The 18,162-nt window shown below is 39.4% G+C and overlaps 2 protein-coding genes across 3 annotated transcripts; one reads left to right on the top strand and one right to left on the bottom strand.

Annotated features, from left to right (window-relative positions):
• Positions 1–184: 184 nt before the first annotated feature.
• On the bottom strand, positions 185–9,882 carry abraxas2 (abraxas 2, BRISC complex subunit). 2 transcript variants are annotated; one of them, XM_030441945.1, is made up of 9 exons: positions 9,755–9,882; positions 8,153–8,243; positions 6,807–6,843; positions 6,247–6,313; positions 5,794–5,984; positions 4,818–4,940; positions 4,027–4,111; positions 3,813–3,930; positions 185–3,568 (listed from the first exon to the last, which is right to left on the bottom strand). In XM_030441945.1, exons 1-9 carry the CDS (start codon positions 9,824–9,826, stop codon positions 2,994–2,996), a joined length of 1,359 nt encoding a protein of 452 aa, XP_030297805.1. In that variant the 5' UTR covers positions 9,827–9,882; the 3' UTR covers positions 185–2,993. The 2 variants fall into 2 exon arrangements, with proteins under 2 accessions (XP_030297805.1, XP_030297806.1); XM_030441946.1 differs by having other exon boundaries at positions 4,818–4,937.
• Positions 9,856–15,096, top strand: eef1akmt2 (EEF1A lysine methyltransferase 2). The gene is made up of 6 exons (XM_030441947.1): positions 9,856–10,049; positions 10,683–10,748; positions 11,837–11,951; positions 12,175–12,282; positions 13,529–13,745; positions 14,832–15,096. The coding sequence occupies exons 1-6, from the start codon at positions 9,940–9,942 to the stop codon at positions 14,927–14,929; spliced, it is 714 nt and encodes a 237-aa protein (XP_030297807.1). The 5' UTR covers positions 9,856–9,939; the 3' UTR covers positions 14,930–15,096.
• The last annotated feature ends 3,066 nt before the right edge of the window (positions 15,097–18,162 follow it).

The raw sequence follows: 18,162 nt of genomic DNA, 5'->3' as shown, positions 1-18,162 counted from the left end.
TTTACAGGAAAGCCCGTCCCACTCCAATGTGATGTCATTGACACGAGCGCCTGTAGGTTTGGCGCATAGAAATAGCCACAATCAACCTGCAAAACCCCACTTCGTTAGAAAAGTAAGCATGCAAAAAAATACTTGCACATTTAAAAGTGGTTACTCAATTATAAGAAAACAAAGGCACATCATATCACATATGCATGTCTCATTTATTATCCCCCCAGTTTAAGAACCATATTCTCTGTGCTCGTCCAAGCAAGTCCTTGATCTACTTTCGTCAAGTACACACATCCAGATAAAAGCTGAGAAGATTCAAGCTGGACACTGGACTTTGTGCTTTCAGGGAGGTGTTGATGTTGCAATGGCCCACTCGGGGAAGGAAGGGAAGGGTCACCCCATACAGTAAGAGTACATGAATGTATATTTGTACTATGTTGGAACTTGAAAAGTATAGGATCCTGACAATATTAGCCATCTCACGATTTATCCCAGTGGTCCTCCAGCACCAGAGTCCAGCTGCTTTTCATTCTGGCCATCAAGTCAGGGATGCCAGAAGGAAGAGACTTATAAAGCCATTATCTAGGGACTGAAGAGCAGGATTAAGAGTGAGGACTAACATCGAGGACTGCTGCTCTATACCACCACAACACTCAACCGAGACAAGCTTATACAGTAAGTGCTGTTTAAATGCTACCCCCCTCCCCTTGTCTACTATACATTCATTATATATTTCCTTATTATATTCCAGTAGTCAAAGGAAACCATACTCCTAACAAAGTGATTTTGTCATTTCTTTTAACATCGTGTGATTGTGTTACTCTGGGTGATTATTAAGTAACATTTTTAGTGCCAGTTCCCGATAAGTGATTCATTGGCATTACACATCAGGGCAAATGAAATGACCCTAAGGCAAAAAACATGACATACAAACAGGCTGTGTAAATAAAGCGGCGCTTGTTCACAAGGCAAAGCTTCTCCCACCATAGGACAGATGTCTTCTTTTCCGAACCTGCTGATCATTGTGTTAAGACGTCCTTCATGTGCTGTGCAAATGTCTGTCCATGCTGAATATAAAAGTGTCTCTAGAATTGACCGGTTCATGCAAGGAGGCTTCGTACGTCAATCAATCCACACCTTGTCGGGTCAGATGTTTAAAAAAAAAAAAAATCATCTGCATGTCCGTCATGCTCATCATACCAACTCTGCCTTGCAGAAGTATAAGTTACTAAACAGATTCCCTCGGACTTTACAGTTATAATTCCAGTTTCAAACAATAAAGCAAGCAAAGTCACAGCTGCAACCATGAGACACAGGTCCACTTCGAAGTCGTCAGTGAAAGTGAAGAGGGAAAACAGGTTTAGGAAGCAGTGAAGATTGATTCAGGTAGACAAAACACCACATCATGGAAAGAGAGGCATATAACTGTAGGAATTAAAAAAAGGGGGAAAAAAAGAAGCTGGAAGTAGATTATTGCAAACACACCACAATTTGTTATAATCTTACCCCTCAAGAGAGATCAGTGAATGTGTTGTGTGCAGACAGAAACTGCCCTGAGTGGAAGGCACTGTATACTGAAGCAAGGTCATGATGTTTTCATCACATTATCCAGGTCCATACACGTAACGTTGACCCAAACCAGGTCATAATACATGAGGTCTGCTGTCAACTATTCCAAGACAGGGAGGTGGTCGGCCTCTCTCTTCCCACGGTTGCGATTTACACACTACAGAGGGGATCAGCCTTCCATTATGAGTTTAATAGAGAACAAGTCAGTGAGAAGGGAGATTGAAGTGGTTATATGATCATGGTCAGTAGTATCGGAGACAACCAGCACTGTGAAGTGGAAGTAGCAGCCAGGTTTTTTATGTGGAGAAGAACATACAGATGCAGTCTTTTTTAGTGGCAGCTCTCTGTGTTGCAGCAGCAGAAAGGGAACCTTAAGCATCTGGTTAGTAAAGCTACAGTACATTGTGTTTGCCCTGTGAACCCCATACAACGCACAAAAAGCTGAGCTGAATTTGGCTCAAGGTGGTCAAAGAGGACTACTCAAGTGGCACAACATGACAGCATTGGTATAGCACAATAATAAAGAAATCTTAAATGTTGTTAAGTGCAGCAAAGCGCATACAATTTCAGTGTTATCCAAGAGGAACGAGACATTGACATTTCTGTCAATCAAATTAGATTAACTGTTAATCTGACAAAATATATATATTTATGTATATATAAAGCACCCATTATAGAAGTGGCAGAGTAAATCTTGTTTGAAATCTATTCTTCACCAGTTAAATAGGCAACTGTACTATTAATTAATTAAAAGACTGTGTAACATGGAACGAAAAAGACGCAATAAGTCCAAAATCAAATGAGGGACATGTGCATGTTGCAGAAATTCTAGTTACATATAAATCTCTTTCTTGAAATTCAAACAAATAGAAAGTGAACAACCATTTGCTTACTTAATTTTAAAACTTGTTTGAAGGCCGCAAAATATTTTACTCATTGCTTTTCTTTGATGGTTTGTTTAAAGGAAGGTGAAAAAAAATAGTGCAAGGTAATGCAAGAGTGGGTGCTCAAAGTTGGTGATGCAAACATAGAACAGAAAGAGAAGGAAAGCATGTACTTTAGGGAGCCGGCTTGCCAACCAGTTGGCATAATTTGTAATATCCACTTCTGACCCTGAAACCAGACACATCCACACTGAAGTACCCAGACCGACCCCATTCCAAAAAGAGGAAAGAAAAAACAAACAAAACAGATGACTTTTCCCCCCTGTGAGACACACCTATTAAGCCTGCAAAGCCTAGCGACATTTCCCCTTAAAATGGAGATCAGACTAAGACAAGAAGAAATACTCACAGCGGGACACCACCTGCGCATGCCTTTCACTTTCAGGACTGGCACATCTTTTGTCTATATTTGTCTATCTTTGATTGCTTGAGATGCCCACCTCTCAAGGTGCGTCACTTATTTGTGTCCCATACACACCCTGCATGTTTCTATGTGGTCTGTGAGCCACGAGCATCCCCATCCGGACTAAGGGCAGCCGGCCGGCCTTGCGCTAAAATGCTGGCAGAGCCCACTGGCAGATGAGCGGCTTCGCTCACTAAGTTCTCATATTCGCTACTGTCCTCATCTTCCTCCTCCTCATCATCATCCTCGTCATCCTCATCATCTTCCTGCCCTGCAGCTTGTCTGTCCAATGAGTCAGAGCTCGATCCGTCACCATTACCGAGGTATGGGGTGCTGGGAGTGGTGACAGGGTTTGAGCTGGTGCCCAGGCCTAGCCCGAGGCCCAGGGCCATCCCCAGTGGGCCAGGGGTAGGGTGTCCAGGAGAGCCCACAGCTTGGGGCCGGGGCAATAGAGCAGCACTGGTAGGTGGGGAAGAGGAGGAGAGCAGAGAGTCATCCTGGGACAAGAGGTCAGCATAAGACGGTGGGTTAGGTGAGGTACTGGGCCGCTCCGGGGCAGAGGGTGTGTGGAACGTTATCCTGGACAGAGGGGAAGCAAGAGAAGGTTCTGTGTTCTCCTCTGGAGTGGAATGGGAGTCTGCATTTTGGGACTCGCGTAATCCTGTGGAATATAAAAGAAGTTGTATAAAGGAGTGCATTAAATCAGAGGAAATCAAGATTGATTGATTAAATGATAGATAGATAGATAGATAGATAGATAGATAGATAGATAGATAGATAGATAGATAGATAGATAGATAGATAGATAGATAGATAGATAGATAGATAGAGAGAATATATTTTTTTAAAAGACCTTAAATTGAATTACATATATTCAGTTTATAGCATCCAAATTGGGTACTTACTCTTCTCTTCTTCTGCTGTCTTGCGTTTCCTGAGAGCAATTTGTTGCTTGAGTTTGTTCACATCCTCTTGAATTTTCTCCTTCACACGTTCACTTTGTTCTACCTCCCCACACACAGCCTAAAAAAACAAGACAAACAGGCAACAATATGTCCTTGAGTCATCTCTTCATCACTACATATCCTATGCAAAATGCACCAGCTATCTGTTACTGACCTGCACTTTATCTTGTAGTGCACTGTAGACTTGGAATATTGTTCGGATATCCTTCATCACACCATCTTTGTCAAAGAATTCAGCCCTGGAAAATGGATCCAGAAGATATGTCATTTACATTATTCACGACATAATAAATATCATCAAACAGTACCAGGTCACCAAATTTGATCATCAGAATCTACGCATCACAGCAGTGGATGTCTTCCATATCAAACCTCAATCAAATGTATACCACTGACTGTCACACACAATTATGAGCTGAATGAGCTGAGGTGAAAATAGAGTGATGTTATCAGAGAAGCCGAATAGACAGTCCTGGCTAAACCCCCTATTTAGACTTCTATAACAGGAACAGTAGGTCTAAGTTAAGACACATAGACCCAGATATACAAGCAGAGGCATGTGCAGAATGTCACATACCAGCAGTCAGTCACACACACATATGCTGATCCACTTGGATGCAGTGTCAAGTGTAAGAAGGACTAGACGCACACAAATAAATACTGGGGTCGCACACTACCAAAGTGACCAGAGTAATTTTCCTGCCACCCCACCAAACACAAAAGTGTCTGTAGAAAGGAAGCAACTCCCGCTGAGTATTTGAGGCACCAGCATGGGAGCAGGGAGGGAGCTGCACATGCCCTCAAGGTGAAGCTGTCGTATGCTGTCAGGTGTAAACAGATGGCTGCTGCAACACCACGCATATCAGAGGGGACACATGGCTGTCTGAACCCTCCCTGAGACAAAAGTGTGAATGACAAGGGTGTAGTAAAAAGTCAAAACCTTACCCATGCTCTTTGATGACCTGGGTGTAGCTGAGTGAGGTGTTGGGCACCGAGGACACTTTGTATTCCTGTTGGCTTGTGTTGCCGAGGTTTGGGATTGTGAGAGTGATCCTCTGGTTGAACCTACTGAATAGAGAACACGAGTTAACAGTGTAAATTCATGGCATATTTTTTCAGGAAATCAATGTTATACACATAATATGATACTAAATATAATGACTTTACACAAATATTAACTTTTTTTTCTAGCCGTCACAGCTCCTGCCAATGAAGCATTTCTGACTGACTCTGGTGACCTGTGAAGCTTGGATGGCTTGAAAGTGAAATTGCTCTCAATATTTAGCATTTAAGGGGGGCCGATTAGCTCAGTTGTTAGAGCGGGCGTCCCACATACAGAGGCTTTGTCCTCACTGGTTCGAGTCCCGGCCTGGGGCCCTTCGCTGCGTGTCATTCCTCATTTCTCTCATCCTGTTTCCTGTAATCTCTTAAGCTGTTCCGTCAATAAGCCATATACAGGCCCAAAAATTACACACACTCAAAAAAAAAGTTAGCATTTCAGCCTTTTGTGACTTTGCCTTTCTTAACCTGAGTTCATACATGTTTAAAATGGAGGATATACAAAAGAGAGGATTCACCAATCTGACTACTTCTCTTCTGATTCAAAATCCCAATCTGGTACTAGCGCTCTGGCAATTGATGGCAGCAGCACTTAATTTTTTTAATTACAAGGACAAAGAAACTAATTAATTATGGATCGGTCAGATAATGATTTCACTCAATCCACTTAACAAGGTCATTATAGGCTCAGATACCAATCAGATCAGAGGATTGCAGTGCAAAATGAACTTCAATATACAAAAAAAGTTCACAGGAACTACTTCTATGTAAATCAAATGTGTGGATGGTAATACATATTTATTGATCAGACAGTATCTTTATTATGCATGTTTGCCAATGTTGGTCAGCATGCAGTTATTACCTGCGGTTAGGTCTGAAGAGCACATACTCCAGTGCGTGCGTGGAGCTGTTGGCTGTGGAGATGAAGCTGAAAAGAAGGAAGACGAGGTCGGGCACACCGAGCAGCTCAGTCAGCTGTTTGTGGATGATCTGTTCCCTGAAGGACATCTGTTGCTGTGTGTTCCTCCGAAACCGGTACCAACCAATGACGCTCTGCAAGACCAAAAGAAGGACATTTGTATAAATGTTTTTTTGATCTCATAGTCACAGTAAAAACTTCAGTGATAACGAATAGTGATTATAATATAATATAATTTAATATATTAACTGCATGTCCAAATTATGACTGATTTTACTAGGATTCACTTTGGTGTAAACTTGGCTAACAGGTTAAAAAAAGGCACAACTGACTTTTAACAGGATATCAGCCACAATGCAGGTTATAATCACAATTTTAATAAAAACAACAACTCACTTTCCGCCTATCTTTAAGTATGCTGTTGAGACTTTCTTCATTGATTTTTCCCGCATAGTCATAAAAGCTGATGGGAGGGAAAAAAAGCACAAGTTAGTTCAGTCTGATTCATCATGTTCCTCCTCGGCCTTGGCATACTTCCATTACCCAAACTTGTCAGATGGGGCCATCTACTGTCCACTCAGTCAATTAACTTAGTGGGTTCTAAAATAGATGTAAGGCAACTGACGTTTCCATTTAAACTGACAGTCTATTTACAATGACCTGAAACTAAGATTTAAAAAGTTACTCTGCACAAACGCACATTAGATTGAAGGCACACACAACAATAGAAAGAGCTCTCTTGTAAAATGCCACTTCAACCAACCTTACTTAACCTTACATTGTTATGCGTGTGTTACAACGGAGGTGGCTCATGTTTTCTTAAACAAAACTATCATGGCTTAATACTGTTTACTGACCATTTTGCCTCCCTAAAGCAGTGTAAAAGTTATACAGTTGTGGGAATTGATAATTGATGACAATAGTATCAGGTTGAGAATAAAAAGCCCACATCTTACCTAAACAACTGTGCACAAGGATCATGGTTATGGATTTCTGTTGGGAACACATAGCAACAAGTGACAGATATTTCAGTTTTATAGAATTGTATATGTGAATCCCTTAAATCTAAATGTAAACTTCATATATTCATGTAGATATCTGTACTTAATATGGATGAAAAAGTACTTTCTTCTGTTACCGATTACATTACATTGGCTTTAAGTTTCAGTTGTCTTCGCATACAACACAAAATCATCTACCAAGCAGACTGTTATTCCAACCACTTTAAAAATAGGTCATTTGCATAAAGCTTTGCACGTCTGTGACAGAGTAAACAGAAGCAGATGGATAAGTGATCAACATAAAAGCTGCTTCGTGGCATCATTTCTGTCTTAGTTATATAAAATATTCAGATGTTTTAAAGCATACTTGTTTTATGATGACCAAATGGACAGAAGACAAATTAAGGAAGCAGTTAACCCGAGCAATTCACAAAAATCAAAAGTCAATCTTTTGTAATACGTTGCCATATTTTGCCATATATTATAAATCGTAATTTCAAAGTGAGTTAATCTGGCAGAGTAATTCAAATGTCTCCTGTTCAGTCTGTTTCAGATATATTGACAGGTGTGCTTTAGTAACAACTATATCTAGTATGCCACTATGCTGATTATTTGACTAGGCAGCTTCAACAACATTTGGTATCTATTCAACATGAATAGTTTACAGTCAGTAAAATAGATGTCAGGGGCCCCGCACACCTACACAGATGTTTTAAATTATGGCTCATTCAAATTCTCAGGTTACGGATGGGCCATACTGTACAATGAATTACGTCATAACACTGAAACTGATGTACTTTAAGAATAATAAAATGAGAGGAAAATGTCAACAACCTCAGTCTGTACACGCCTACACAGTCTTAGGAAGATTTTCTTAAAAGCAAAATCAGTGAAAAATACTTGTGTGGGCGGACCGTGGGTATACAGCAGCTATGACAGAACCTGTATAAGGTGTTCCTCTAATGAGCTGTACTTCTTTGAAAAAGGTGCAAAGGGATTAAATGAAGCTTTTTCACAGCAGACATTGTGGCTCGTCATAGGTGTTATTAATAACGAACAGTGGCTCTGTTCTTTTTAAGTAAACCATGACTGTGTGACAGCGCTGGCATACAAATAACAAGACTCTGCACTGAAGCAGATAGACAGCACTGATTTTATTATTTACACCTGTGACTAGTCAAAATGTCTCTGTGAAATAGGTCTGAAAATGTTGTTCTTGAGAACTTCTGAACACTAATGAATGATCACGTATTGCTTAAAATGCCACACCATTGTTGTTTGTCTGTTTTCTCATGACTTACCTACTACCTGGATCAACTCTGCACTGCTGATCTGTGTGTCGCTGATGCTGACAGTCTCTTCTTGCCTTACTTCTCCTAACAGGAAGCCCTCCTGTACAAATACAGTTTTGACAAAAACTGTGGTTAGGACTGTAATGTAGACATGAATCAATTAGTCCATTAATCAATTAATTAATTGGTGACTCTTTTTGTATTATTACTGTATCATCATTGTCTTCTTTATTTGCTTTGTAATGTGTCCTTGGGTGACTTGAAAGGTACTTATAAATAAAATGTATTATTATCATATTTATTATTATTATTATTACTACTATCATTATTATTATTAATAAATTGATAGAAAATAAGTCAACATTTTATTTTTCAATTTGTTCATGTTTAGTTGTTCATCAAGCAAATATGTCAAAAAAACGGAAACGTGATCAACACTTTTCACTATTTTGCGATATATTTTTAGACTAAACAATTTATTGATTAATTGAAAAATAGTTTTACCAAATACCAAAATATGTTCTGAGGCCCTACAGTAATACAGAGGGGCTAGTCCAACGGGTAATAATTTTTAGTGCATACAGAACAACAATAACGGGTACTGTCAGAAGAAACACAGAATCATAATCAATACTTTCCCTCATGCAAAATAGATAACAAATCAACATTGGTTTGTGGGACTAAAGTAACTCATTGTTTAAATCACTGATCAGTGAAAGCAGCTGGTAATCTACTGCGTTGCCTAACACTTCCTGCTGATCTCAGGAATGCAGGCAAGCATGTAAGAAGAAACTGCCCACCTGCCCCGGCCGACTTTAAAAGTCTTGACAGGAGGAAGAAACATGTAAACAGCGCTGACGATAGTTTGGTCAACGCTTGTGTGAACTGTTTCTCATACGCCAGTCACAAAGCACTTCTCCTCGGTTGCGTTTCTACAACGCTCAAGCCAAAGCCCAAATAAAGAAAAATGTTTTTACGGACGTCAGTCGTGTTTTAAAGCGGTTTTGACATAAATGCAACCACTATAAGCTATGTGGCTAACAAGCTAACTTAGCTATGCCGAAACGAGAAAAACAAAAATGTTTAAAATTACCTACGTGGGTTATTTTATGGAGTCAGACTCTGATTTGTAATGACACACCAAACTTCTATCAGATAACACGTCGTGGTGATTAGATAAATTCAGGACCGACACACGGAAGTCACTTGACTTAGTAGCTTAGCTAGCGTGCTAAGTAGCTAGCTACTGAGTATTTCCTGGAACTCCAACTTTCCTAACAGCATTTCCTATATCGATATGGCAGGTGTTCATGTGTGCAGCTCTTTGTAGGTAATGTCATAGCAAGATATTCAACACTTCTGCAGCTGTAAAACGCGAGCTTATCCTAAAATTACCAGTCATGTCCTCATGTAGCTGTCGCTACACAGTCTGATTTCACCATACCTGCCGGTAAATAGACGGAACCAACACTAGCTAGCCAGCAACAGGATGATGACACTGGAAAACAACACAAACTAATGGCGTTGATGAACGATAAGACACACTTCCGAGCAACGCACACTGTAACAACCCTTGCATAGTAGTGTGTCAACAGAAATCTGAATACTTACATGATCTGAGTTGCTGTTGGCGCTGTGATAACACACAGAACTAAAAGTATAACCTGAAATGGATGCCGCCATGATGGAAACATCCCTATCAATCCCGATGCCCCCTGCGGTTGCAAGCACGCTCCTCAAGCGCAACGTCTTGTGGGAGCTGTAGGCGGCGACTTGACGGTCTCCTCTCCCCCAGCATGGAAGTCGCCACAGAGAGCCCACATGGCTGTGAAAATACCTCGGATACAGAGGAAGACAGGGACTCAGATACCGATTTTGGACCTTCAAAACTCGGAACGAAAGAATAGTAAGTGCTATGCTCCGTTAGCACCGTTGCTATATGCTAACTTATGGCGGTTGGTTCTTCTCGTCGGGTACAGGCAACAACAGAGCTAACGGACATAACAATAACCTTACAAAACACGTTTTAGGATATTTGTCTACATCTCTAAGAGCCACGGGTTAATGTAGACAATATTTACCCACTGATTTGTCACGATGAATTTGGTGCTGGACGTATAATTGACAACATATTGTGTTGAGAGCGAGAGTGAAGTTGAACCTGTTAGCTAGAAAGCAAGCAAATGCCGTGAGACAGATACACGGCAACTTTAAAGTTGTAGCTGATGTTGTTATCTAGTTTACATTTCCATCTTTTACGGGTGTGTTTGTCGTCGAAGTTTTTGCATTAATAATAATAGACTTATACAATATAAAAAAACACAAAAAGACAAGATGAGACATTGCAATTAAAAGGAATAAAAGCTATATAAGAGAAGAAGAGAGGGAGGAAAAGTAATGCAAGAGCAAGATAAATAAAATCTATAAAAGATGACAAGCTGACGACTACAGGCTACTGTGTCATGTTTTCTATATAGCAATGTGTCATCTGTGGTTATATGTGAGTATTGCTTGTATAACTAATTGTCCTTTTCTGCAGTTGGGAAGATGCATACCAGAAGGAGCTTGAGACGTTCAAAGACATGGGGGACGTTGGTGAGATATGGTAAACACATACAGATTAATAATATGCTTGAATGCCCAGGATTAGCATGACCCAGCATGTCTACTTCTTATTGGATCCCTACCTACAGTATTGACTGATTTTATCTTATCACAGATATATCCGTACTTGCCAACCTTGAGACCCCTGAGATTTCAAACTAAAGTATAACCCTAAATATATGACTGTGTTCCCTGCACTCTGGTGGCATTTAAAGAATGAAAACAACAAAATAATAGGTAAAAGGTAGCAAACTAGTATTTATCACCTTTTGTTCATTCAGTCATTTATGTGTCCCTGCCCCTTAAAGAGTCTGTGCACACCACTGCCTTGTCAGGGAATGACATGATGCAGCCCCCAGTGATTTCCAGAAAAAATGACATGGCACATTTTACAGCCCCTTTCTCTTTAAACTTAGTAAGAAACGGGAATTCTTCTCTCCAGGGTGTCTGAAATTTGTCACTTACTGAGGAAGTTAAGGTGCAATAGTCCAGCAATCTACTTGCTGTACAGGGCCAGAAGCAGGTTATGATAACTAAAAGGGGAAAAGGTGTGAAAGATTGTCATAATAGAGGAGAATTGTGACCGCAGGAGGAAACCAGCAGAGGGCAATAAAAATAGGCAGGGTTGGCAACTATGGATGTATCAGTACTGGTGTACATGTTTTCTGATATGTGTGAACATATGTGTTAACCATAATTTATGGTGAGGTTTACTGTTTCATTGCACTGAGTTCATTTTGAACGTAAAGTTTATGGTTAAACTGTAAAATATACCGCCTCCATTATTTGTAATATGTGTTAAACACATGTCACATTTGAAGGATTGTTGCAAAAATATTAATTTCCATATATATATATATATATATATATATATATATATATATATATATACATATCTATATAAAAATCTGTGTTTATGCGAACATCAGCTATATCTGTACGCGCCACTGAAATCTAGTATCGGTCTGGCTCGGTTATTGCAGTGATGTAATGAATCCTAACAAGGTTTAATAATGCAGTGTTTGTGGTTTCAGATGGTAGCCTGTCTCCTTACTAAAGTCTGTGTTCTTTTTTCTGTCTTCATGTAAGGTTTGGTGAGGAAAGCATGAGTCGTGTGCTGCGATGGATGGACAGAGCTGAGATTCCAGAAAGTGCTGCCATTCTGGACATTGGCACTGGAAATGGAGCATTTTTAGTTGAACTGGTGTGAACCGAGTAAAAATACATTTCTACATTCATGATTTTTTATTTTTATTTCATGAGCACCATGAAGTTAAATGATCAGTTAACCAAATTAGTTGTGGTTAAAAGGGAACATATCTTTGCTATAGTAATTGTTTTTTTTAAACTACTTCAACATTTCTAAGACATTTCTATAACAACTGATAAGCTATATTCTTCAACTGCTTGTGTGTTTTTGTGTCTAGGCCAAAGAAGGATACAGGAATCTGACTGGCGTAGATTATTCTCCAGCATCTGTAGAGTTGTCCAGAAATGTGCTACAGGCGGAGGATTTAACAGACATATCTGTAAAGGTAGGTTAAGTTATGTTTTTCATATTAAAACTTCAGTATTAGTAGAGTTAAATTACACCAGTATCACACCTAGCAGGTACATTCTGTTCATGTGTATATTGATAAGAAGTGACCAACAGGAAATTGAAACTTTCTAATCACTCCCCTTCATTCCTAAATGTCAATGATACAAAATAGCTTTCAGCATTCTGTGAGGCAGCCTGGGTCTGGGAAGCTTAGAGGAAACTCTCCTATGTTTACTATGTGGGAGACTTGGATAGGAAGAAGGCTCTGAAAGTGATGGAAGCCTGCCCACCATTCAGATCAAAGCACCTCAAACCCCAATGAACTGGCAGGACCTAACACATCTTCTAACATATATATGCAAGAAAAACAAGTTGTAAAGGCCAGCCAGTCTATAAGGGATGTGATGAGTGAGTTTTCCTCTTAATGTGTGCATGATACAGTTGCATGTATGTTATATGCATTACTTTGCTTGGGCAGGAAGCCTACCACTGAAGTCAATATTGACCTTAGCTGGATAGGGTAAGTACGGTGCGTGTGAGAGAAAAATTGGCATGTTGTTCATTTCTTCAGTATCGCAGAATGCCAAAGTAATTTGTGTGAATGTGCTCTTTTTTGTGCATGTGTAGCCTTTAATGGAGTCTGAGGAGTTTCAGCTCTTCCTTGTACAGTTTCCTACCTCAAAGGTTGTTCTTAGTCTCAAATCTATGTCAAGCCCCCTGTCTCCACGTACATTAGTCACTGTCTGCTGCTGCTTTAACATGTCACCTTCATACATTCCATCAACATCTCATTTTTTTTTCCATTTAACAGACTCATGCTCAAATTTTAACTGAGGTCTGTTGCAACAACATATACACATTTCTGTCGCCACTGAATCACTGTTGATTCTCCTTCATATATCACACATTTTGTGACCCATGGTTTGTGAGTATGTGGCTCTGGAGCGCTCCCGAGAGATCTGGTGTTCTGCCCTCTGTCCAGATAAAGGGCTCCTTTCACTGGTGGTATTACAGGTCAGCAACCTCCGCAGAATTAACTGCTGTCATGGCAGAAGTTGGAATTTGGTTTTAAAGTTAAGCAGCAAGGTATAACACATGCTGAAAGATGTCCACCTCCGGTAAATATATAGTTTAGCCTACATATAAAGGGTCAGATTATACATAAGGTGCCATATTATGTATTTGTTGTAGGGTCGATCAACAGACAAACATTTCCTGAACTCACCTTTTCTTTATTTTAGGAGATGGACTTCTTAAACTGTCAAGGCGAGCTTAAGGGTTTTGATGTCTGCATCGACAAAGGAACATTCGATGCAATAAGCCTAAACCCAGACAACGCCAAGGAGAGCAAAAAACTCTATGTCCAAGCGTTAAAAGATGCTCTTAAGGACAAAGGATTCTTCGCTATCACTTCCTGTAACTGGACAAAAGAGCAGCTGCTAGACAGATTCAGTGAAGGTGAGGGGAAACTCTGAAGTAAGTCATTGAATGTGTGATAATAAATGGATCCTTTTGATTCTTGTTAATTTCTTTATGAGAGCTACTTGTTTTTCAGGGTATGCAGCTCTCTGTAGTCATTCAAAGCTTAATGATTCGACTGGTAAAGTCTCTGTAAACTGACCTTTGATCAGATGTTTAAAAACTATAAAACAGGATTATGTCAAGTTCCTTAAACAGGTGATTCTACCTTGCCACTGCTCAATCCCAATTTATTTCACTACTTGGACTTAAAAATCTAAAAAATACACAACATGTTTGTTTGTAATGCTAAAGTTAATGTATGTTTTTCCATAGAGTGGGCCCCTGTAGTCCTTACAATAGTGTTACAATGTAACAACAAAGACGGAGAAGAATACTGTTAACCAGCAAACATGGATGTTAACAATGCTGCATTTAAAATGCGGCTTTGCTAATATTTTATAACACTTAAAACCTCAAGGGTACACACAATTGGTTTCACTAAGCAGCACTAATTATAAACATAACTTTATAACCTTAAGAAAGTTCCAAAGGGCACCTTTAAATGCGTGTATGCAGAATTGTAAATGGGTTAACTTAAAACGTGTTGATCCTGTAGATGTGCATTAGTGTGATTTACAGCTGTGTCTCTCTGGCATGGAACATCTTTATGTTTGAGTGTATTGTTGTCTGACCCTCAGTCAAAACACACAGTACCAGAAATGCGACAGTTACCTGGCAGGTTGTTAAGCTGCAGGCAACAACAGCCTTGTAAAGACAGAATTTCGGCAAGCTTCCAATAGCTGTCAGTCGTCTCAGTGCAGTCACTCTGGAGAGCCTGCAGGGGGCCAAAGGGCCTTGAGATCTCATCTGTCACACTGACAGCCTGCCTTTACAAGGCCCCAGGAAACACCACAGATGGTGGATGGATAGTTCTTGACTCACAGTGCTTCTCCTAACCTCGCTGTAGCCATAGTCAGCAGGAAAAGATTCTTGGCATCTGTGTTTAACACAGCGTGTTGACGTTCTGGTAGTTTGCACAATGCAATTTCTTAATGTGAACTTTTTGTCTGTGTTGCCTCACAGGATTTGAGTTTGTACAGGAGTTGCCTACACCGAGTTTCCAATTTGGAGGAAAGAAAGGCAACAGTGTGACGGCACTCATCTTCAAGCGAGTACTTTGATTCAAATGACACCAGAGAATATTTGTTTGTTTGTTTGTTTGTTTTTTTGTATAAGATATGATTATGTTGTTTTTCATTTTGAAGAGCCTTGTGTAATTAAGCAAATATGAAATGTAACTGAGGAGGGATGACCTCTTGGAATAAAAAATCACTTTGTTTTGTTTTTACTGTTGTATTAATGTTATATTAATCCACAGAGATGTAGACACATGAAAAATATTGTAATGAAACTACACATGTTGTTTTTTCACTCAATTTCAGTAATCCTGCTGACAAACCAAACAACAAACATGAATGAAAACAGAACTATAAATGTATTCTCGCTTCCTTTTCAAGAAGGGCTTCAAAGGAAAAAAAAACGGAACATTTTTCATATTTCATAAATCATCTTATAACCCCTCAAATTACTTTGTAAGGGCCCTGTTGAGGGTCCTGACCCACAGTTTGAAGACCCTTGTTCTGTCTTACCAACTAGTTAATTGCATCCATCTTTTATGTCATGAGAAATAGCCCGTACCTAATTGGCTAAACTGGAAACCAGCAGAGCATGGGGTCCTGAGGTCCATGATTAAGAATGCCTGACATAAATGAATAAACAAGCGGCCACGCCGTCTGTGGCAGAGTAGCCGATCTGCCATATTTTCTTCAATGGTATCTTTAACAACTGCCAAACTCTGGTTCCTAATTGCAAGCTCCAGCCAGTGGTCCAATGGGAGCTGTCGACGTCGAGGCACGCTGTTGAGTAAACACATGCAAGCTTTACAAGAATTACTGCCTGGAATTTTACAAGGCTCTGGATATCCTGCCTGGATGTGCATATTATTATGCCAATGTTTACAACTCTCTCAGACAATTTCCCATGAAGCAAAACCACCTCCATTGAGCTCAACTGAATATCCTCTGTTTTAAGTTTTGTCAGCACTCTCTGTCACTTTGTCTAAAACATCTTGTTAGGCAGCTCTTTGAGTGTTTTTCATTGTGTCACAGTGTCATTACATTTTCATATGTACTGAAGTTACCTCTTCGGCCCACTCCTTTCCCTTCATTGCTCAGGTGCTGTTGCTAAGAAACAAACCACCACAGTCCTCTTTGCCTAAGTAAAGTCACGAGTTTTAGTCACTGTTAAAGCACTTAAATGATCATTCAGACTAGCCTTTGCTTTTAGAGAAGTTCAACTGACAGTTTGTGTATGTGTTTGTTAGTTTTAAACAGTGTCGTAGAAAGTTTAAAAAAGTCATACTCAAAGGTAAAGAAGTATTACTTTGGTAACAGTAAAAGTCACCTATACAAATCGGGGTTAAAGTCATAAAGTATCTGATATCAAATGTAATTGAGTATCAAAAGTACGAGTAAACTACGACTATATGTACATGTACTGTATATATAGCTATATAATGTATACACACTATGATTCGACCAATCATAGGATCCAGTTATTACTGAAATCAGTTGTCATTAGTTGGCAATAAAATAAATGATATAAAAATGCAAAACTTTTGCGCAGATGTAGCTTGTAGTCTGCAAAGTAACTAGTAACTAAAGTTATCAAATAAGTGGAATATAAAGAACAATAAATTGCCTCCAAAATGTTGTGGAGTGCTTGTACTTTCCTGAAGTACAGCACCAGAGGAAATGTACTTAGTTACATTCCATCTCTGGTTTGAGACTGGGGATATTTTGACCTTGTGTCTGAGACATGCCCCACGGTGTACTATAAACTGGCTTTATGTTTAAAGTGCCAATTTTTTATTCAAAAGTGAAGTTGGAACCATTTCTCTTCATCTTTTAAGAGCATCTTATTACCATCCACGTTGAGGTAAAATAAAACTGTGGATCCTTCTGGGTTGAACTGGCCTGTACAGTACATTCAGCACTGTCAGCACTTTCATGGCTTTTGGGTTGGCACATGTTTGAAGCTACACTTTTATTCCACTCATAATATAAACCTATAAGCTTTAGGACCTGATGCCATAGCCCACTGGCTGCCCTACCAGCATGAATGCCATGCTTTCATTTTAACCTCTCAAGTGTGATACTGCAAATATTTATGTTTTCTCACTCCATCTCCCTGGAAACACGTTTGAAGGTCTCTTAATAGGATTTTCGTGGATTGATTGAATTACTCCAGCATGTAGCAGTGAAGTTTTTTCCATGGCATGGAAGCCAATGTGGAAGTGGGAAAGATTTCCTCTTTCGAAGCTTTTTAGCCTTTTTCACACTCCTTTTGAGTTATGACTACCGTGGCTGCATTACAACATGTTTTCAACCTTAAAGGTCCACTATGTAGTTTTGGGGAAGGCATTTTAATTGGAAGAGAAGAATCTCCATTGACTTATTTTTTCTTATGCCTAAACAAACTTAATAAACAAACTGTTTCCGTGTTCACGGCAGAATAAACCAAATAAATAAACTGTCTTCGTTGTCATGACTGAATAAACAAACTGACCTCGAAGGACAACACAATTTCATACTATTTTACTTGACATTTGGCGGACCCTGCCACCTTTCTAGCCTCAAACAAGGTTCGGTGGACCTTATTGTTCTCCGATATCAGTTTCTTTATTCAGTTAAGGAAAAGATAAATAATTCTGAGTTTGTATAATTACTAAAGCTCTGAGTCTGAATTTCTTCTCCAAAACCACCAAGGGCCCCTTCTACGTTATGTCTTATCAATTGGCATCTTTTTTAATATGTCTGGGTCAGCTCACAACAGAAAAGGAAACAACCAAGTGTAACTTAGTGTCAATTTGATATATTAAGACGTTTAAATTCATTTGTTTTATCGATTGGCAACAATCATGTCTGGGTCATTGTTTCTACTACATCCATAGTGCAGGAGTAAAGGAAACAACCAAGATGCATGTTAGCAACTTTTTGTTAGCTAATTAGGTTTAATTTGACAAATGACGACGCTAAAATTATTTTTTTATCGATTGGCAACTGTTTGTATATGTCTGGGTCATTGTTTTTGACTAAATTCAGAGTACAACAGAAAAGGAAACAACCAAGATGCATGATAGTAACTTTTTTGTTAGGTAATTAGAGTAAATTTAGCTTACCTTGCAGTACATACATGTCAACAACTATTAGCTTCATTAGCATCAATGAAAAGCATACAGTAATACAAGAAAATAGCACATGAGTATCGTAAATGCCTGACGGTGGAACATACCAACTCGGCAGGGGTGGACTGTGTAAGGTGCAGGGAAAACTTTACGCCGCGTGTGATCAAA

This window comes from Sparus aurata, chromosome 15 (assembly GCF_900880675.1).
Source record: "Sparus aurata chromosome 15, fSpaAur1.1, whole genome shotgun sequence".
In the NCBI taxonomy this organism is placed as follows: Eukaryota; Metazoa; Chordata; class Actinopteri; order Spariformes; family Sparidae; genus Sparus; species Sparus aurata.
This window is presented reverse-complemented; position numbering and strand designations above follow the sequence as displayed.